The sequence below is a fragment of the Euprymna scolopes genome, chromosome 12 (genome assembly GCF_053919585.1).
Source record: "Euprymna scolopes isolate OS-2025 chromosome 12, ASM5391958v1, whole genome shotgun sequence".
Classification (NCBI taxonomy): Eukaryota; Metazoa; Mollusca; class Cephalopoda; order Sepiida; family Sepiolidae; genus Euprymna; species Euprymna scolopes.
This window is the reverse complement of record NC_136493.1, coordinates 69,770,552-69,794,360: the sequence shown is the minus strand read 5'-3', so window position 1 is coordinate 69,794,360 and position 23,809 is coordinate 69,770,552. Positions and strand designations below refer to the sequence as shown.

At 41.2% G+C, this 23,809-nt stretch overlaps 1 protein-coding gene across 2 annotated transcripts in view; it reads right to left on the bottom strand.

Annotated features, from left to right (window-relative positions):
• LOC145291322 (natural resistance-associated macrophage protein 2-like) overlaps positions 1 to 23,809 on the bottom strand; it is a 346,900-nt gene that overhangs the window by 94,031 nt on the left and 229,060 nt on the right. For both annotated transcript variants that reach the window (XM_080137065.1, XM_080137066.1), the window contains exon 5: positions 145 to 205. In XM_080137065.1, the coding sequence (XP_079993191.1) occupies positions 145 to 205 (61 nt within the window). The remainder of the gene's footprint in view (positions 1 to 144; positions 206 to 23,809) is intronic.

Here is a 23,809-nt window from a genome sequence, read left to right as displayed (position 1 = left end):
AAAAAATGTTTTTAACTTTTGTACTTTTAAGAAAATGTGAAATAACAAATTTATATACATGTTTATATGAAGACCACTTATTTCCAGTTGCTTCTGCTAGTAACATAAATAAATGAATTTTTAAAAAATAAACTTCAAACTTACTTTCCATTAGAGAGAAGATAAAGTGCTGTGGCTGTTCCTATGACTTCTTGCATATCCGAACCTACAGAGATAATATTTAATCAATCAGACACATACATATAAAACATATTTAAGCAATAAATGCATGACTCTGACCATATAATAGAACCTATGTTCCAGAATCAAACTAATGCTATAATGAAGGGAGTATTTCAATGTCTTTCCTCTGGTGTTGATTCTGTATTTTAGCTGTTTGTGCAACAATAAGCCAATTTTAATGCGTCCTTGTTAAATATTTTGTTATTTCATTACCTGAAGAAATTTTCACCTATGATTTCGGGACACATTAGTATTGTTTTCTGTGTTTTTATACTTTATATGGGCGTTTGTGTATCCATTATTTTTAGGACTGTGTTGTAAATGTTTTTTTTTTATGCTTATTAAACATTATTTTTTAGAGTAGTTATTAGCTCTACTTTCTATGGACTTAGCTATAATTGTATTGAAAATTTAGAAAATTATCAACAAAGATAACAACAAGATACTAAAAAATAATGATACAAACATTTGATATAAACAACGATAAAAACACAAATGATTGTAGTTGCCAAAGGCCGAATGAATGCTCCTTACAAAACAATTGTCTTACTGCCTCAGTGATATACTGTGCGAAAATATATACAGTCAAAAAACCAGAAGTAAAAATGTTCTATATAAGGAGCATTTCAATGACTTTTAAAAATAGACTTTATGGGCATGAAAGATATAAGAATGATACTTCACTATTCCAACACTTCTATGAAATTAATTAGGGACAAAAATCACCAATAATTAAATAGTGAATATATTTTTTTAAATATGAGATCCCTTATCTCATCTTATTCTTTATGTCTTAATGAGAAACTTGACATAATAAGATTTAGTGACAGAAATAGATAGTTATGTAGAGAAGCTACTGTGCTATTTTTGAATAAGGTTTTCAAGTTACATTTTTTACAGTATCAGTGTTTATTAAATTGTTAGCTGAAAGTACAGAATAGTTATATAATACCCTCCCCTTCACATGTTAAGAATAAATTTTTAAATATTAACATTATTATTCCAGCAGGGCATCTTCTCTTCACAAATGTTATGGTGTTAAATGGTAATAAAAACAAAAGGAACACAAGACTCTTGGAAACAAATATGTATTCACATATATTACAGGAAAGGCGGGTTGAGCAATACCATTCCTCAACTGTTGGGCGTTTGCCCACGATCTGCTTTGCCGCTTATCAAAACTCTGACTGCCGGGCACCGGTACTCGTTACCAGAAGTGACGTCATCAGAGGAAGTGACGTCATGAGATAGTCCATTAATCCCATGGAGGGGCGTCTCCAACCCCCCCCCCCTTCCCAAGCTTTTTGTTTGTAAAAGCTGTTAGTATCTCTTCCTTTCAATGGATTGGTAAACTGTCTCTTACGAAACGACCACCATAGTTCAAGTGTTGGTTGAGGCAGTTCAAGATCAAAAGTTTCGAAGACAGCATCTATCGGCTCATCTTCCAATGTTGGACTGTCGATGGTTTCAACTGATCGACATCTTCTTAGTTGGTTCTGGTGACGTTTGTGGGTATATGTTGGTCCTTGGACGATATATACCATGTCACCGACTCTCTTAGTTAAAACCAACACAAAGTCAAGTATCTGCAGAATGTCTTCTTGGTTCCTCCTCTTCTCTTTTCTCTCTCCCAATAATCGAGCACAGCATATAATAACAAAACTCTAAAGCACGTCTGACAGCACTGACTTCTGCCAACAGTCTACCCCTCCTCTTAACAACACAGGCTTTTTATATCGCAAAATCGTTCACCTCTATTTGCATATTCTTCTAACTCACGTGATCACTACTCTATAAATAAGAGTCTTGACCGTTTCTTTTCTTTCTTTTTATTTATTTTCGGTGACCGACCCGCACGTGGTCTATCCAGGTAAGTCACGCATTTCTCCACACTCCCCCCTGATCTCATGATCACAAACAGGACATGCGGGCAATCGTCGTTGGCGGGTACTCCTTCGAAGAATCGGGGGCAGCACTTCCTCATTGCTGTTTTCTTCATTACCACCATCATTACTACCAGTCTGTTCCATTATCCCGTCTCGTGGTTCCATAGGCGGTGTCTCACAATCAGGGCAGGGGGGCAGTATCCGTCTTTGTCGGGTACTTCTCCGAAGAATCGGAGGCGTCATCTCCTCGGTGTGCTCCATCATCCCTTCTCGCGGGGTTTCGCAATCACGGGGGGTGGGCAGTATTCGTCTCTGTCGAGTATTTCGATGAGGCATTACTTCCTTGTGTCCATCGCTCTCCTCACTATTGTCATCAGTATGTCCCATCATTCCCTCGTCTGGTTCTGTTGGTGGTGTTTCTATGCTCACCTGAAGGGGCAGTAAGTGATCAGGATCATCTCTGAACGGTGTGTGATCCTCCTCATCGTCCTCAGAATCAGAAGAGGTATAACAAGGGCAGATATCTTTTACGTGACGTGGTATGCCACCAATCAACATGGTCTGAGGACTTATGATTTCGTCTATTTTTCCCCAGAAAAATTTCGTAGTGCACCCAGCATTCGGGGGTTTTATCCAAACAAGGTCTCCCACCTGATATGGTGTATTGACAACACTCACCACTGATGGTATGGCATCAACTCCTTTCACACGCTGTTCATATTGGTAAATCCCATTGGCTGGTGCAGTTGCTGGTGTTGCATTGTCCTTGGGTGTTATATTATACCAGTACACAGCTTCTGGAATAGAGCACTGCGTCCTGGCTGCAATTCTTTTGATGGTGCGGTGACACCGTTCTGCTATACCATTACCCTCGGGATAATATGCACACCGATAATGCATTTTAATCCCCCATTCGTGCACGAATTTCTGAAATTCTTGACATCGAAATGTGGCGGCGTTATCAGTCAGAATTTCAATCGGGGCACCACGTTCAAAAAAGACGGCTCTCAACTGTTGTATAATGCTGGCTGCATCCTGTCGTGTCAACAGGCGCCATATTGTGAAACGTGTCGGGCCACAATCCGTCATGGTCAAAAAATGTTTGTCCCCATAATGTGTTATGTCCATCCCTACTCGCTGCCAGTTGCCTTCCACCTCGAGCTTCCCTTTTTGCCATTGGGATGGTGCTGGATCAATTCTCTGACACTCTTCACATGAACGTATGGCTGCTTTCACTGATGCTTTTGTAGTTGCAGGGCATACTCTTCGGACAAAATATGCAGTCCTCTGAATTCCAGGATGTCCAATCTGCTGGTGTATCATACGGATCTGGTCAGGTGTTAATTGATCCGTTACAGTCGCGCATGTTTGTTGTTGAAGATCGGATCCCTGCCTCATTGCATCGATCCACCTCTTTGGTACTCGAGTCAAGCTATCAGCCAAATTCTGCATCGACGAGACTAACGTAATGTCTACCTGCAAGCTGTATTCGTCAACTAGACGCTTAATTATTGCTAGTCTCCTTCGTACTAGCATTTCACTTGCAGCTCTAGTCTTAACTCGAGCCTTTCCAGTCAAGGTGTCGGTTAACCAATGGTAAACACACAATGAGTCAGTGTGGAGATGCACAACATTAGTCTGCCATTGCAATGCGAGATTAAGACCTTTTAACGTGGCATCAAGTTCTGCCAAATTTATATGTTGGGCATCATTTTTCGGACGAAGCCAGCATGCATCTTCCACAACAACACCTAGTTGCTCCAACACGACACCTGTAGCCAACGAACTTGCGTCAACCCATGCATTTAGTTCGTTTCCAGACACTTGCCACTCACCCCGGGCAGGGTCATTCCTATGCACTCTGGACAACATTTCAGCCATCATTTGTTGGAGAGAATCATCATCCGCAACATCGTCCCATCCTTTTGTTACTGTAGTCACTCGTCTTTTCACCACTCCTGTTGCCGATCGGAGCCATCCACAGACAGGTAGATGTCCTACCAATTTACCACAGATGGAAAACACAGTACGTCTTGTTAATACATTGGGTAACTTTGGAAGTGGGCTCCCTCGCTTCCATTGCAACGTATTGCCCTCCTCCCAGACCTCGAGGCCTAGCACGGGCACTCCATCCTTTAGGCGCTTAGGGTCTTTGCTTATTAACCCAAACGCTTTCAGTTTTATTCGAACTGCATCCGCAAACATTATGTCCTCATTAATATAGATGTCATCTATGTAGGCTGAAACAGCTTTTGCTGTGGTCTCATCCTGCATCAAAACAGTTTTAATAATGGTTGTCATAATCAAGGGTGCTACGTTTAGGCCAAAACACAAACGTGTCAAACAATATAGTTTTCCCTTGAGTAGTACTGTCTGAAACGGCCATAATGACTCATGGACACGTATCTGCAGGTAGGCCCTCTTTAGATCCAGAAGTGCTACATTGCTCCCTTTTTGACGCCACTCTCTCAGTTTAGCAGCGCACACATCTGCGTTTCCGGTAAACGCATCAACATGCCGATTCAACTCTCGGTAATCCATTACGGGACGAATTTTTTCTTTGGTAGGTTGTTCAACAGCCATGAGTGGAATTAATCCCTTGGGTGGTCCCAGACGTTCCTGTGGGTATGGTATTAACCAACCATTGTCAATCCGCATATGAAGTTCTTCTTCATATGCGGCCCTATTCTTGGTAGAAACTGCATAGGCCCCTCCGGTTAGCCTCAAAGGGATAACTGTGGCTGGTTCTTTAATTTTGCACAGTTTACAGATTTTCTCTGCCTTTTCAATCCATTCAACGACAGCCGGTCCAGTGGTAGATCCGTCGAACTCGGGTATTAAGCGAATGTCGAATCTGTCCATTGTTAGTAACCGCACACCAAGCGCCGAAATAGCTTAAAACCAACACAAAGTCAAGTATCTGCAGAATGTCTTCTTGGTTCCTCCTCTTCTCTTTTCTCTCTCCCAATAATCGAGCACAGCATATAATAACAAAACTCTAAAGCACGTCTGACAGCACTGACTTCTGCCAACAGTCTACCCCTCCTCTTAACAACACAGGCTTTTTATATCGCAAAATCGTTCACCTCTATTTGCATATTCTTCTAACTCACGTGATCACTACTCTATAAATAAGAGTCTTGACCGTTTCTTTTCTTTCTTTTTATTTATTTTCGGTGACCGACCCGCACGTGGTCTATCCAGGTAAGTCACGCATTTCTCCACATTAGTAATTGTACCCACCTCCCAGAATGATGTGTTGTTTTTATAACTTTTGAAAAACACTCTTTCACCTGACATGAAACGTTTACTGGGTACATAAGTGGACTGTTTGGATAAGAGCTTGTCAAAAATGGGTCTCACTTTCTGCGCAAACATCGTTTCTGCAGGTGAAACTGCTGTTGGTGTGTTCGGGTTGGGTATAATCCTATCCACAACCATCTAGGAGAAGGAAAACTGATTTCAAACTACAAGAGTTGGTGTCCTGAAAAAACAAAACACTGGTGGTTGTGTAACCTAAAATTCACTAAACTTCTTATGAATGAAATGTCAAATCAATGTTTTGAGAATAACGGTATTAATGGGACTGGAACTCAAAGTGAAGGGTCCACGCCCGACAGGTGTAACTGCTAGAATGAAGTGAAGTAAAAAGGTTAACACGGTAATTATGGAGTACTTCTTCAGAAGCAATCCTTATGATGAAAATAAAAAGCCTATTTGGAGGTACAGAAAACATGCTTAGAGAATGGGGAGAATGCGGAATGTTTAAATTAATGGAGCAGTGCATGTGTGATCAGGAAAGAGCAATATGGAAAAATGGATGGTTATAGAGTTGGAATTAGAGGCCATAAAAAGACAGGTGAACGTAAAAGTAATGAGGGGCGACACGGCAAAAAAAACAAAAAAAAAAACAAAAAAAATGAATAAACTAGGTGTAGGGGACTAAAAATTAGAGGACACTGGGGAGGATTAATCTGCCCCTGCTCTAACGCTGGTTGGTTTTTCCCTTTGGTCACGGGCAGACGTGTTGCCTTTCCCTCTCTACAAAGAGGAGAACCTTCGTTCCACCACGAGGTGAGCTCTGAGAACTTTTTCCACCAGTCGGTGAGTCTTATCGAACTGCCGCTATTGTATTGTGTTTTATTGTTGTTTAAATGTTTGTCAGTGTATAATAAATGTGTAAACGTATTGGGCAATTGTGTTTATTCATATATTTTTCGTTTAGTTAAAACTAACAAATTGGTGACTCCGAGAAAATATATATGTACACGCACATACATAATAATAAGTTCTGTTAAAAAAAAAAAAACAGTAAAATAATATTTTTATGAAAACTAAGAAAAAGTTAGGATGTAAATTTTATTTCTAGAATTCTAATTATTCCCTAAATAAAAATTCGTAGGGTAGCGTAATTAAGATAACAACACGATTTTTCTTCTATTCTTTACATATTTTGTCAATAGAATAAGGATAGAACTAGGGTTTTGTTTTAGTCGTGCACAACAAATGCAACAAGTTTTTTTTTCGAAACTAAATTATCCGTTATAGGAAAATTTCGTTCCTGAAACGGCTGTCGGTATTCCTGTCAAATTCGGCGCCTGATACAGGATTGGCTGATATGGGCGAGTACGTTGCGTTCTGTCTCTGTGCCCCCTTACCCTCCGTGTTCTATTATTACTATTCCTTTCTTTCCATGCCCTGCTGCTTGACTGTTGTAGTTTCCAGTGCGGTAAAATAAATAAATAAATAAATAAATATATATTTTTTTTAAATGGCGACAACTTGTAACGTTAATGCCTCGTTAGTTCGCGACGACCCTGCTTTGTTTTTTGCTCAAATCAATTTATTTTTCAAACAAAAATCGATTGACAACCAGGCAGAGAAATTCTGTTATGTCGCATCCATTTTACCTCAGGATACAATTACTGAGGTAAGAGAGTTAATAATCTCTCCACCTACAGAAAAGCCGTACGATGTACTTAAGGAGAGAGTCACGACTGTTGTGAATGTTTCCACACATAAGCGTATTTCGCAGTTGTTGGTACAAGAGACCCTGGGAGATAGCAAGCCGTCCCAATTTCTAAAACGGTTACAAAAATTAGCTGAAGGTGCGATGGATAAAAGCATCATTAAGCATATTTTCCTCCAATGGATCCCGGCGAAGTATAAGGTGGCTATCGCTGCTCAGGACGAATCCACGCCGGTGGAACAACTCGCCGTCATAGCAGATCACATTGCAGACATATTATCCACACAATCGTATGCAGTATTCAGTGTGAAGACCTCTGGAAGAGACGAGCTTCTGGAAAAATTAATGGAGGGCCAAAAACGGTTGGAAGCCCGTATGGATAGAATGGTGGAAGACATCGCCAGACTATCATTAAAACAGAAGCAGGGACATGGCAGCAGAGGAGATCGCAGCCAGTCTCGGGAACGCAAACAAGAAGCTATTTGTTGGAAGCACAAGAGATTTGGCGAAAATGCCAATTCTTGTATTCCACCTTGCAACTATAAGGGGCAGGGAAAAGCCTAAACCGACAGACGAGAGCGGCATCAACTGTCGGTGCATCCTGCTCTGGCCGCCTACTTTATGTTGTAGATAAAAATACGTTTTTGATAGACAGGGGGCACAAGTTTCCCTTATCATCAGTTGACAAAAAGTCTCCTCCCTGTAAATTTACACTGCGAGCTGTAAACGGTTCGATAATACGGACTTATGGGGAGAGGTGCATGGACCTTAACTTGGGTTTACGCAGATCGTTTATCCACGTTTTCATAGTGGCTGACGTAAGCAGTGCTATACTGGGTACTGACTTTCTGCAAGCATTTGGCCTGGTAGTAGATATGTCAGGCCAGTGTCTCCGAGATCCAAGCACACAACTTGCAGCATGTGGGGTGGTGGGGACTGGCACACCATTAGATCCACAGGTAGCACATGCAGACCAGGACGAAGCCTTCCTGAGTCTGTTGAAGGAATATCCTTCAATATCAGTCGCCTCCTTTCACAAGGAAGTGTTACCACACACTGTAACTCATTACATTGAGACAAAAGGCCCACTCGTCCATTGTAAAGCCAGACATTTAACACCTGAAAAAATAAAGGCTGCGAAAGCAGAATTTCAGCAGATGATGCAGCTTGGCATAGTTCGTCCTTCAAATAGCAAATGGGCCTCGCCTCTTCATCTTGTTAGTAAGGGTCCAAATGCATGTGGGGACTACCGAGCTTTAAATGCCGCTATGAAACCAATAGGTACCCAGTACCACATATCCAAGATATAACAGCAGTGACCCAGAATAATAGGGTCTTTACTAAATTAGACCTTATTCGGGCATACCACCAGATCCCTGTGGAGCCCGAACATATTCCCAAAACGGCAATTACCACACCGTTTGGAATGTTTGAATTTTTGCGTGTTCCATTTGGTTTACGCAACGCAGCTCAAATGTTCCAACGTTTTATAGACCAGATTCTGCGAGACTTGCCATTTGTGTGTGCATACATAGATGACGTCCTCATTGCTAGCAGGAATAGGCAGGAACACATAGATCATGTGCACCAAGTATTCGATCGCCTGAACCAATATGGTGTTGTTTTAAATCCATCGAAATGTACTTTTGGTCAATCCGAGGTTATATTTTTGGGGCACCATATTTCAGAGAAGGGAATTTCCCCATCCCCAGAGACAGTCAAGTCCATCCGAGATTTCCCTATCCCTGCTACAATGAGACAGCTGTGGCAATTTTTAGGATTAGTTAACTTTCTCCCTCATGTTGCCCAAGTACTTTTGCCATTGACAGGTATGCTGACAAATGTGAAGAACTGCAACATTACACTATTGGAGGAAGCAATAGCAGCATTCAAAAAAGTAAAGGCCATGTTAGAAGACACCACAAAGCTGTCCCACATTCAACCTGATAGTGAACTTTGCCTGGCAGTAGATGCATCTGCAACTGGAATTGGAGCGGTCCTGCAGCAAAAATGTAATGAGAATTTTCTTCTCCAAGAAATTGACTGATGCAGAAACACGCTATAGCACATTTTCCAGAGAGTTGTTGGCCTCGTTTTCCGCAATAAGACATTATCGGTAGCTCCTAGAGGGACAGCCATTCTACTTGGTGACTGACCACAAGTCCTCCTCAGACAAATACTCTCCCTGAGAGGTTCATCAGTTGGACTATATCCTACAGTTTACGTCGGATGTCAGATACATGAAGGGAACTGACAATATACCAGCAGATACACTGTCACGAGGAATAAACTCCTTCACATTGGGACCTCCGTCAAAGCCAACACCTTAGCTATGGAGCAAGAAAAAGACTAGCACCTGCAGAAGCTTCTGCAGAATAATGGAACATCACTGCAGCTGGTGAAAATAGCACACCCCAACAGCCCTAGAAAAATAGTGTGTGATATCAGCACTAACAAACTGCGCCCATATGTTCCAGCATCCTTAAGGAAAGAAATATTCAATGTGGTACACGGGTTATCACACCCAGGGGCCAATGCGTCGATACGTTTGATGACAGACAGGTATGTCTGGCCGAGGATGAAAGCAGACATGCGAGAATGGACAAAGAAGTGCGTGCAGTGTCAAAAGGCCAAGGTCGGTCGACATACACGTGCGCCACTAGGCACATTTCCAGTACCTGATGAGAGGTTCAAGCACATACACCTCGACATCACCGGTCCATTTCCGACATGTGAAGGCCAATTCTATCTTTTGACATATGTCGACAGATTTTCAAGGTGGTTTGAAGCCTTACCAATGCCGGATATGACAGCATACACAACAGCCAGAACTTTCCTCGCTGGATGGGTAGCAAGATTCGGTGTTCCGGAAAATGTGACAACTGACAGAGGTAGACAGTTCGAGTCCGAACTGTTTCATAAACTCTCAGGACTTTTGGGCACCAGAAGTATACACACGACAGCATACCATCCACAAGCAAACGGAGCAGTCGAACGTTTATATTGCAGCCTAAAGGCCTCTTTATGCGCAGTGCTTACCAGCAATACAAAGTGGTTAGAACACCTTCCTCTAATTTAGCTGGGTTTGCGCACAGCAGTGAAGAAGGATATGAATTGCTCAGCAGCAGAAGCGCTGTATGGTACCACACTACGCCTGCCAGCACAATACTTTTGTGATACACCAAATAAAGTTTGGGACCCTGCATCATTTGTTGATAGACTGACAAGAACCATGGCCAAAATGGCATATTCTCCATCAGAAATAAACAAGTGCGCTAACACATATGTGCCAAAGGCACTAGAGACATGCGCACATGTGTTTGTTCGCGATACAGCTAGGTCGAATACCCTGCAACCACCGTACCGCGGACCTTTTAAAGTCAACAAGAAAAACAAGAAGTATTTCAGTGTCCTCATTAAGGACGAAGAACAAAATATCTCAATTGACAGGTTGAAACCCGCAACACTCGAGGATGCATATTTAGAAGTAGATCCCTCACAAAGGATGCCAGTCGAAGTAACATTGGAAAAACGCCCTTATAAAAAAAACACGTTTGGGCAGACAGGTAAAATGGCCTGCCCATTTAAGAGACTTTGTCTCTACATAAAAAAAAAAAAAAAAAAAACAATCCTCTCACAACATTCAATTAAAAGTACTCTGTATTTTTTTTTGGGGGGGGGGGGAGTGTTGTAGGGGACTAAAAATTAGAGGACACTGGGGAGGAGTAATTTGCCCCTGCTCTAACGCTGGTTGGTTTTTCCCTTTGGTCACGGGCAGACGTGTTGCCTTTCCCTCTCTACAAAGAGGAGAACCTTCGTTCCACCACGAGGTGAGCTCTGAGAACTTTTTCCACCAGTCGGTGAGTCTTATCGAACTGTCGCTATTGTATTGTGTTTTATTGTTGTTTAAATGTTTGTCAGTGTATAATAAATGTGTAAACGTAATTGGGCAATTGTGTTTATTCATATATTTTTCGTTTAGTTAAAACTAACATAGGTATATAGCCAAATAACTTCATTTACTATTATGGATATAGTCTGAAAATCGACTTATGGTGACACTATATTCACAGTCAAAGCTGGCATATATTCCACCCGTTGTCTGGATTGTGATAGGGTCGACATTGATGTGACCCAACACAAAATTCCACCCCTACACGGTAGAGATCCCTAGATGTAAGAAAGCATTCTACTCTAAGAGTTTCTTCCCAGAACTGCTAGATTTTGGAATTCGCTTCCAGGATCTTGCTTCCCAAACTGTACTGACATGCAGAAGTTCAAGTGTAATGTAAACAGACATCTTGCTGCTCAACTCCCTACATAGTATCTCTGCAACTTATGTCCCTGATAGGAGCTCCCTTGAACTGTGCCTTGTTTGGGGTGAAAATGTAATTAAAAAAAACCTAGACAAGAGAATTCACCATTAAAACTAACAACACACCTTCTTATGTTCTCATACTATGGAACGTGATAATCATTTTGACTTTTAAAATGTCATTTAAATTAATACAAAACAACTCTACACAATATATATAAACATATAATGCAGAACATAGCAAATGTGTAAAAACTCAACTCTAGAACACGACGCACTGTTGACAACACTTGCTACTTTGACATCCAAATGCAAAATCAACCCTGTCTCTGAAAAAAAAGGCTTTTTATATTGCAAGCATATAAAGAAAAAAGGCGGCCATTTTTTTTACATTTTTCTTGATTCTTTTTATCTACACAGAACTCTACAGACTGCACACAGTTTTGTACTAATTTTTTAAGTCCTTAATTGCAAAAGAGTAACTTATTTTGTTGTTTTTGGTAGCATTTTAGACCACAACAATATGAGAAAAATAATAGTAAAATAATTTTTTAAAAATTAATTTTATTTTGCAAATTATATTGAAAAGTATAAGATTGCTAATAAATTTATGTGTATCCACGATATTAGCAACTTTTTTCTTGTGTTTCTGTTTTGGAAACAATAGATATTTATGCCTTTTTTTTTATGTTGTATTCAGTTATTATGCCTTCCACTTCTGAAAGCATATCAATTATCACCTGAAAATCTTCATGACTTTTGAAACGATCTTCCCTTTCTAAACAGATGACGTCTCTATTAGGATTAGACATGATCACTCTCTAAGAAACATCCCTCATTGTATCGGGTATGTCATAATTCTATCTTCATTTTAAATATATAATTTTTCTTTAATTCTCCTTTAAAAATTCCTTAATACAGATCCTGCTGAATGAGAACAAAACCAGTAAGCAAAGGAAGAATTATGTATTATAAAGAGAGAGAATTATATATTATAAATATATTATATATTATAAATATATTATATATTATAAATATATAATCGAGTAAAATAAATAAGTCGATTAAAATAAAACCCAAAGTACTTTTCGTTATACCACTTTTTAAGGATATATGCCTGAAAAAATAAAAATACCAGTCTGTTCTTTTCATTCAATGTATTGTACTCCTGGCTCTTTTCATTTTGCATCGATCATTAATGAGTTTCCTCTCATCCCTAATTCTGTTCTCTTTCGACATTAACAATTTATTTACTAATATCCCTCTTGGCGAGATTATTAATATTTGTGCCTATTTTCTTCATAGAGACCCCGGCCCCCTCCCCTCTTTTCCTGAGGCGGTGTTTGTTGAACTTATAGAACTTGCTACCAAGTCCGTTTCCTTCAGCTTCAGCAACGCTATGTATCGCTAGGTTGACTGTATATCAATGGGCTCCTCCCTTGAACCAACTTTAGCTAATATTTTTGTTGGCTTCCTGGAACAGTTGCTGTTTGATAAGTGCCAAAGACCAACCTTTTACATGCATTTCATTGGCAACACCTTTTCATGTTTCGCTTTCATGACGAAGCTGTGTCTTTCTTTCAATTGTTAAATAATTTACATCCCTCAAATTTATGATGGAGGTAGAAAAAGATAGCTCTCTTCTTTTTCTGGACGTTTTAGTTTCTAAATGTGGGTCTTCCTTTGTGACTTTAATTTATAGAAAATCCACTTTTACTGGACTTTACCTCAGCTGGGATTCTTTTGCATCAACGACCGGAAACGCAATCTTATTAAAAACTTGACTTATCAGGCACTTGTCATTTGCTTTCCCTCTTATATCGATTCTGAAATTGATAACATTAAAAGGATTATTATTATGAATGAGTATCCGCCACCATTGGTTCAAAAAGTTATCAAAAAGGAAATTGAATCCTTTCCTGAATCATCTAAATATGGTCCATCTAAATTTCCAGTATACCTCAAGCTACCTTGGATTGAAACTGAAGACCAACGTATTGGGAATAAGATTTCCTTCTCGGTTACAGCTAGAACTATTGAACTATTTAGGGGACACATCCCGTTTAAGTTTTTACGTATAATATATATATATATATATATATATATATTTTAGTCCTATCTTTTTTGGTAACTAGTATTTCTACAAAATATTTTTTTCAGACATATATCCTTAAAAAAGTGGTCTGACAAAAGCGCTTTGGGTTATATTATATTTCGTGATTCTCTTTTAACCGACTTATTTTACTCAAATATATTTATAATATACTAGCGGGGTGTTTCGAGGTGTGTGTGTTAAATTAAAAAGAAACTGAGGGGGGTGGAAGTTTTGGTAAGTTGGTAGGATCGAACCCGAAGCCCTGAGGTGGAGGCGAAGTTGGAAAATAAAATGTGAAAAAAAACATGAACCGTTAACTGTTCGGCCAGCCAGAATGAGTTACTGAAAGATGTTTGAATTTATTTAAGTAAGAACAAAATTGACAGGTGCCCGCATGGAAGTCGTAGAGTTAACATTTTGTGTGAGCGTTACGACGATGTAAGCAATAGCTATTCAGCAGTTAACATTTTCTGCGGGACAGTTTTTAATGAGGTCAATGACCCGGTTTGTTTGTTTTTAACTAACTTTGGGGAAAAACAACTCCCCCGGTTTATTAGGGGAGTGTATCGTCTCAAAATGAAAGCAATCATCAGATATGACGATGGTATGCCGACATTGACCAAACGTTATATCGCTTTCTAGAGACCATTGGCACCAGTTATTCAAATCGAGTTTCGCTTTTTTTTATACCAAAAAACGAAAGTAATATGCGGCGACCCAAAATGTTGAATATTTAACGTTCGGGCAAATTAAATAGATGGGCGACCTCCATTTGTAACTCGTAGATATTATGATTTCAACGTGATATATAAAAAGTTTTAAAAATGAGCGACGGCTTCGAGAAGCCGCCGAAAAAATCCTTTTGCGGACATACAGAAAAAGTGAATACACATACATACATACGTACATTTTCGCTTTTATATATATATAGACTAGCAGAGGGTACCCGGCGATGCCCGGGTGTTTTGAGGTAAATCAAAACTCGGGGGGGGGGGGTAAAATAATTAAAAAAATGTTTTGGTAGGTGAGTATGAGGATCAAACCCAAACCGTTGAGGCAAAGTTGGAAATTAAAGTGTGAAAAAAAAAAAGTGCGACGTTAATCATTGGGCCACCGCGACATACAACTGAGACATGTTTGAATTTATTTATTTAACTATTAAAAACAGGTGTCCGCAATAAAAGTTAACTCTGCTGCTTCCATTTGACCTAATTAAGGAGGTCAAATAGAAGTCGCGCAGTTAACTTTTGCTGCGAGGCAGCGTTTGGGTTTGTTTACCCAAATTTGACCGTTGGGGGAAACCAGCTCCCAATTGTCCAGATTGAATAGCAATTGTCTGATATACAACATTGATCAAAGCTGATTGCTTCTGGACGTTTCCCGGCGCAATGCCGAGAACACTCCCTTAGCTTTGAATTAGTTTTGCTTTTTATACGAAAAAGCCGAATCAACATGTGAGAAGCCAAAATAGCAATAATTTTGTAAAAGTCGATGTAAATAAATCTATATGCTACATGCATTCTCAAATCCTAGATATTATTATCTACAGCCTATATAAACAGTTGTAAGCGATAGTAACGAACCCGGGAGCATGTGCGAGAAATGCCTTTGCAAGTCATACACGAAATTTTGCCTTTTATATATATAGACTAGCGGGACTACCCGGCGTTGATTGGGACCATATAAACAATGAGAAAATTGAATTTGATTTTGAATATATTTGTAATTCTTAGGAGTGAGAAATTTTTAATGTCTATGTATCATTTGCTATTTCAAGCAAATGAATATTTTACCTAGCTAGGACGGGTATTAGATCTATGAAATAATTGTATTTTACCTAGGGTAGATAATTTACAGCATGTATATGAAATAATTTTACCTTTGCAAGGATGGTGAATATACAACACATATTTAAAATAATTTTACCTACACTAAGACGGGTCATTTAAATAGATATATTAAACAATTTCACATACTTTTTTTACCCCAAAAACGGACATTACTTTCTCCAACCTAATCCCCAAAAGAAAACTCAAGAGCACGTTTAAAATTGACATAATCATACTTCTTTCTACCCACTACTACAACCATCACATCATTCTCCGTGATGAGTACATAAAACATTTTAACAAATATAGATCACCCCCTATAGAAACTGGCCTAGGAAACTTTCATAGAAAACCAACAATATATATGTATTAATCTAATTGTGAGATCATTAACTGTTTAAGCCATATCTGGAATCGACTTCACAAATGAAGTAATTTTGAGATAGAAAATTGTTTAAGCCATTTCCGATACAAACTTTATATTTCACCACCCTCATTTAATCCAGGGCGATGCTGATTATTCTGCTAATATATATTTGCTCCTATCTCATTTAATCGCGAGCAACGCCAGGAATTTTGCTTATATATATTTCCATCAATCTCCTTCAATCCCGGGTGGCACCGGGGATATTGCAAATAAATTATCTCACATATATCATGTAAGCTTGAGTAATGCCGGATATTCTGCTTTTGTATAAGTGCAGCTATCTAATACAATCCCGGGCGACGCCAAGTATTCGTCTATTCTTTATTTGTACCTACATCATTTAATCCCAGGCGATGCCAGGTATTATGTTAGTATTTATCTGCACCTGCATTATTAAATCCTATATATTTTCACTAATCTCATTCAATACGGGGCGATGCAGTGTATTCTGCTAATATATATTTCCACCTATCTCATCCAATCCCAAGCAACGCCAGGTATTTTGCTAATATATATTCTAACCTATTTCATTCGATCCTGGACAACGCCGAATGTTCTGCTAGTATATATCTCAATCAATCCAATGAAATCCTGGGCGACACAAGGTATTCTGTTAGTATATATTTCAATCAATCTAATTCAATCCAAGGCAACGCCACGTATCCTGCTAATATATATTTGCATCAATCTCATTGGATCCCAGGCGCCCGTGTATTCTGCTTGCATATATTTGCATGTATCTCATTCAATTCCGGAGGATTGCGGGTAATCTGTAAGTATATATGTGGACGTATGTCGTTGAATCCCATGATTCTTGGATATGTTACAAATTTCCACAATCATTTTTCATAATTAAACCCACATATCTTCCCACTCTTACTAAGATAATAACTTTGATACATTTCACATGTAATCATTTTTCATAATTCTTGGATATGTTACTAATTTTGACAATTATTTTCACGATTGTATTCACATTATCCCCCCTCGTACTAAAGTAATAACTTTGATACATTGTCTGGGTTGTTTGTTTTATTACAAACACACCAATAAAATAAATCACATTTCATCATTTTTCATAATTCTTGGATATGTTACTAATTTCGACAATCATTTTTAATGATTTAACCAACATAATCGCACCTCTCTTACTAAAATATCAACCTTGAGACATTGTCTGGCTGGTTATTTCATTACAAACACACCAATCAAATAACTTAGATTTCAACACTTTTCAAAATTCTTGGATATGTTACTAATTTCGACAATAATGTTTCATGAGTTAACCCACATTATCACGCCTCTCTTACTAAAATATCAACCTTGAGACAGTGTCTGACTGGTTCTTTCATTACAAACACACCAATCAAATAACTCACATTTCATCATTTTTCATAATTCTTGGATATGTTACTAATGTCGACAGTAATTTTTCATAAAATAACCTACATAATCCCCCTCCTCTTACTAAAGTAATAATTTTGAGACATTGTCTGGCTGATTATTTTATTTTATTATACACACCAATCAAATAACTCATATTTCATCATTTTCATAATTCTTGGATATGTTACTAATTTCAACAATCATTTTTTATGATTTAACCCACATAATACACCCCTCTTTCTAAAATAATAAATTTGAGACTGTTTGTTTCATTATAATACACAAATCAAAAAACTTCACCGATCTGATAATGACCAGACTCCATGTTGCATAATTTTAGTGATCTACATAAATCATTTGGTAATCTCAAGTAGTCATCCATCTTAGAATGACCAACCTTATTGTTGCTTAACTTTGGTTATTTACATAAAGCATTTTGTATTCCAAAGTAGCCACCCATTTGTTAATGACAAAGACAATGTTGCTTAATTTGGTGATCTACATAAAGTATTTGGTATTCCCAAGTAGTCACCCATCTTAGAATGACTAACCTCATTGTTGCTTAACTTTGGTGATCTACATAAAGCATTTTGTATTACCCAGTAGTCATCCATCCGATAATGACTAAGACAATATTGCTTAACTTTGTTGATCTACATACTGCATTGGGTATTTCCAAGTAGTAACCCATCTGATAATGACCAGGCTACATGTTGCTTAACTTTGGTGATATACATAAAGCATTTGATATTTCCAAGTGGTAACCCATCTGATAACGACACGGCTATATGTTGCTTAACTTTAGGTATATACATAAAGCATATACCTATACTGCACACGCACCTTCAAAATTATCCAATCGGACATATACTGCACAATGACCTTCAAAATTGTTAAAAAGGACCTATACTGCATAATGACCTTCAAAATTGTCAAACCGGACCTATACTGCAAAAGACCCTTCCAAATTTTTCAAATCGGACATATACTGCACAAGCACGTTAAAATTTTCAAATTGGAGATATACTGCACAAGCACCTTCAGAATTTTTCAAATCGGACCTATACTGCACAAGCACCTTCAGAATTTTTCAAATCGGACCTATACTGCACAAGCACCTAAAAAATTTTCAAATCGGACCGATACTGCACAAGCACCTTCAAAATTGTCAAATCGGACCTATACTGCACAAGCACCTTCAAAATTGTCAAATAGGACCTATACTGCACAAGCACTTTCAAAATTTTGCAAATCCGACTTATACCGCACAAGCATCTTAAAATTTTTCAAATCGGACCTATACTACACAAGCACTTGCAAATTTTTTAAATCAGACCTATACTGCGCAAGCACGTTAAAATTTTTCAAATTGGAGATATACTGCACAAGCATCTTTAAAATTTTTCAAATCGGACCTGTTATATTGCATATCCCTCCATATTTTCATGAACAAACCGAAAACCAGCAATGGCGACACTAGGACAAATCTGTTCGTAGGTACAACGCAAATGAACACAATAAACACACATAACAACTCCAAATCCCATTTCTTTAGATACACACAAAATTAGAATAATTCGCACCTTACTTCAACAAAGAAAACCGCCACAGAAAGCCGCACAGCAAAAGACAAAACCAAAATACAAAACGCAAACATCACAGCAAACGCAACTCCTAAGCATATAAACACCAATATATAATTCACATATGCAACCGTACAACACCGACCAGATTACATTCACACTTTTATTAGCTTCAAATCGATATAACACATACATACACCCAACAGACGGTTAACTACAACACATTATAGAAAAAAAAAAAAACACAATCATAAAGCAAACTAAAGCCAGCGATTAAAAAAACTTTATGTGCTCCTACTACATCCGCTTCATCAATATATAAATACCAGCCTTTTCAAAAATAGACAGACTAGCCCTAGCATGGCATGCTGTGAACATGCTACGTCTTCGGCCAGCACCCGGCCCCTCTTCAGCGACATAAGACTTGGAGCTCACTTGCACACAGCCAGCATCGCCCACCGCTACCAACTCACCCGCGATCCTGATACAAACCCCTTTCTTTCTTCAGCTGATACCACATCATCACCTCTCAGCAACCCCACTCGTGCTACCAAGACTTGGAGCTTACTGCGCACAGCCAGCAACGCCCACTGCTACCATCTCACCCGCGATCCTGATACAAACCCCTTTCTTTCTTCGGCTCATACCACATCATAACCTCACAGCAACCCCACTCGTGCTACCAAGACTTGGAGCTTACTGGGCACAGCCAGCATCGCCCACCGATACCATCTCACCCGCGATCTTGATACAAACCCCTTTCTTTCTTCGGCTGATACCACATCATCACCTCATAGCAACCCCACTCGTTCTACAAAGACTTGGAGCTTACTGTGCACAGCCAGCAACGCCCACCGCTACCATCTCACCCGCGATCCTGATACAAACCCCTTTCTTTCTTCGGCTGATACCACATCATAACCTCATAGCAACCCCACTCGTGCTACCAAGACTTGGAGCTTACTGCGCACAGCCAGCAACGCCCACCACTACCATCTCACCCGCGATCCTGCTAAAACCCCTTTCTTTCTTTGGCTGATACCACATCATAACCTCTCAGGAACCCCACTCGTGCTACACAGACTTGGAGCTTACTGCGCATAGCCAGCAACGCCCACCGATACCATGTAAGCCGCGATCCTGATACAAACCCCTTTCTTTCTTCGGCTGATACCACATCATAACCTCACAGCAACCCCACTCGTGCTACCCAGACTTGGAGCTTACTGCGCAGAGCCAGCATCGCCCACCGCTACCATCTCACCCGCGATCTTGATACAAACCCCTTTCTTTCTTCGGCTGATACCACATCATAACCTCACAACAACGCCACTTGTGCTACAAAGACTTTGAGCTTACTGCGCACAGCCAGCATCGCCCACCGCTACCATCTCACCCGCGATCCTGATACAAACCCCTTTCTTTCTTCGGCTGATACCACATCATAACCTCATAGCAACCCCACTCGTGCTACAAAGACTTGGAGCTTACTGCGCACAGCCTGCAACGCCCACCGCTACCATCTCACCTGCGACCCTGATACAAACCACTTTCTTTCTTCGGCTGATACCACATCATAACCTCACAGCAACCCCACTCGTGCTACCAAGACATGGAGCTTACTGCGCACAGCCAGCATCGCCCACCGATACCATCTCACCCGCGATCCTGATACAAACCCCTTTCTTTCTTCGGCTGATACCACATCATAACCTCACAGCAACCCCACTCGTGCTACCAAGACTTGGAGCTTACTGCGCACAGCCAGCAACGCCCACCGCTACCATCTCACCCGCGATCCTGCTACAAACCCCTTTCTTTCTTCGGCTGATACCACATCATAACCTCACAGCAACCCCACTCGTGCTACCCAGACTTGGAGCTTACTGCGCACAGCCAGCATCGCCCACCGCTACCATCTCACCCGCGATCTTGATACAAACCCCTTTCTTTCATCGGCTGATACCACATCATAACCTCACAGCAACGCCACTTGTGCTACCAAGACTTGGAGCTTACTGCACACAGCCAGCATTGCCCACCGCTACCATCTCACCCGCGATCCTGATACAAACCCCTTTCTTTCTTCGGCTGATACAACATCATAACCTCACAGCAACCCCACTCCTGCTACCAAGACTTGGAGCTTACTGCACACAGCCAGCATTGCCAACTGCTACCATCTCACCCGCAATCTTGATACAAACCCCTTTCTTTCTTCGGCTGATACCACATCATAACCTCACAGCTACCCCACTCGTGCTACCAAGACTTGGAGCTTACTGCACACAGCCAGCATTGCCCACCGCTACCATCTCACCCGCGATCCTGATACAAACCCCTTTCTTTCTTCGGCTGATACCACATCATAACCTCTCAGCAAACCCACTCGTGCTACCCAGACTTGGAGCTTACTGCACACAGCCAGCATTGCCCACTGCTACCATCTCACCCGCGATCTTGATACAAACCCCTTTCTTTCCTCGGCTGATACCACATCATTACCTCATAGCAACACCACTTGTGCTACCAAGACTTGGAGCTTACTGCACACAGCCAGCATTGCCCACCGCTACCATCTCACGCGCGATCCTGATACAAACCCCTTTCTTTCTTCGGCTGATACCACATCATAACCTCTCAGCAACCCCACTCGTGCTACCCAGACTTGGAGCTTACTGCACACAGCCAGCATTGCCCACTTCTACCATCTCACCCGCGATCTTGATACAAACCCCTTTCTTTCTTCGGCTGATACCACATCATAACCTCTCAGCAACCCCACTCGTGCTACCCAGACTTGGAGCTTACTGCACACAGCCAGCATTGCCCACTGCTACCATCTCACCCGCGATCTTGATACAAACCCCTTTCTTTCCTCAGCTGATACCACATCATAACCTCATAGCAACGCCACTTGTGCTACCAAGACATGGAGCTTACTGCACACAGCCAGCATTGCCCATTGCTACCATCTCACCCGCGATCCTTATACAAACCCCTTTCTTTCTTCGGCTGATACCACATCATAACCTCTTAGCAACCCCACTCGTGCTACCCAGACTTGGAGCTTACTGAACACAGCCAGCATTGCCCACCGCTACCATCTCACCCGCGATCCTGATACAAACCCCTTTCTTTCTTCGGCTGTTACCACATCATAACCTCTCAGCAACCACACTCGTGCTACCCAGACTTGGAGCTTACTGCACACAGCCAGCATTGCCCACTGCTACTATCTCACCCGCGATCTTGATACAGACCCCTTTCTTTCTTCGGCTGATACCACATCATAACCTCTCAGTAACCCCACTCGTGCTACCAAGACTTGGAGCTTACTGCACACAGCCAGCATTGCCCACTGCTACGATCTAACCCGCGATCTTGATACAAACCCCTTTCTTTCTTCGGCTGATACCACATCATAACCTCATAGCAACGTCACTTGTGCTACCCAGACTTGGAGCTTACTGCACACAGCCAGCATTGCCCACCGCTACCATCTCACCCGCGATCCTGATACAAACCCCTTTCTTTCTTCGGCTGATACCACATCATAACCTCTCAGCAACCCCACTCGTGCTACCCAGACTTGGAGCTTACTGCACACAGCCAGCATTGCCCACTGCTACTATCTCACCCGCGATCCTGATACAAACCCCTTTCTTTCTTCGGCTGATACCACATCATAACCTCTCAGCAACCCCACTCGTGCTACCCAGACTTGGAGCTTACTGCACAGCCAGCATTGCCCACTGCTACCATCTCACCCGCGATCTTGATACAACCCCCTTTCTTTCTTCGGCTGATACCACATCATAACCTCTCAGCAACCCCACTCGTGCTACCCAGACTTGGAGCTTACTGCACACAGCCAGCATTGCCCACTGCTACCATCTCACCCGCGATCTTGATACAAACCCCTTTCTTTCTTCGGATGATACCACATCATAACCTCTCAGCAACCCCACTCGTGCTACCCAGACTTGGAGCTTAATGCACACAACCAGCATTGCCCACTGCTACCATCTCACCCACGATCTTGATACAAACCCCTTTCTTTCCTCGGCTGATACCACATCATAACCTCATAGCAACGCCACTTGTGCTACCAAGACTTGGAGCTTACTGCACACAGCCAGCATTGCCCACTGCTACCATCTCACCCGCGATCTTGATAAAAACCCCATTCTTTCCTCTGCTTATACCACATCATAACCTCTCAGCAACGCCACTAGTGCTACCCAGACTTGGAGCTTACTGCACACAGCCAGCATTGCCCACTGCTACCATCTCACCCGCGATCTTGATACAAACCCCTTTCTTTCTTCGGCTGATACCAGATACTAACCTCTCAGCAACCCCACTTGTGCTACCCAGACTTGGAGCTTACTGCACACAGCCAGCATTGCCAACTCCTACCATCTCACCCGCGATCTTGATACAAACCCCTTTCTTTCCTCGGCTGATACCACATCATAACCTCATAGCAACGCCACTTGTGCTACCAAGACTTGGAGCTTACTGCACACAGCCAGCATCGCCCACCGCTACCATCTCACCCGCGATCCTGATACAAACCCCTTTCTTTCTCCGGCTTATACCATATCATAATCTCTCAGCAACCCCACTCGTGCTACCCAGACTTGGAGCTTACTGCACACAGCCAGCATTGTCCACTGCTACCATCTCACCCGCGATCTTGATACAAACCCCTTTCTTTCCTCAGCTGATACCACATCATAACCTCATAGCAACGCCACTTGTGCTACCAAGACATGGAGCTTACTGCACACAGCCAGCATTGCCCATTGCTACCATCTCACCCGCGATCCTTATACAAACCCCTTTCTTTCTTCGGCTGATACCACATCATAACCTCTTAGCAACCCCACTCGTGCTACCCAGACTTGGAGCTTACTGCACACAGCCAGCATTGCCCACCGCTACCATCTCAACCGCGATCCTGATACAAACCCCTTTCTTTCTTCGGCTGTTACCACGTCATAACCTCTCAGCAACCACACTCGTGCTACCCAGACTTGGAGCTTACTGCACACAGCCAGCATTGCCCACCGCTACCATCTCACCCGCCAT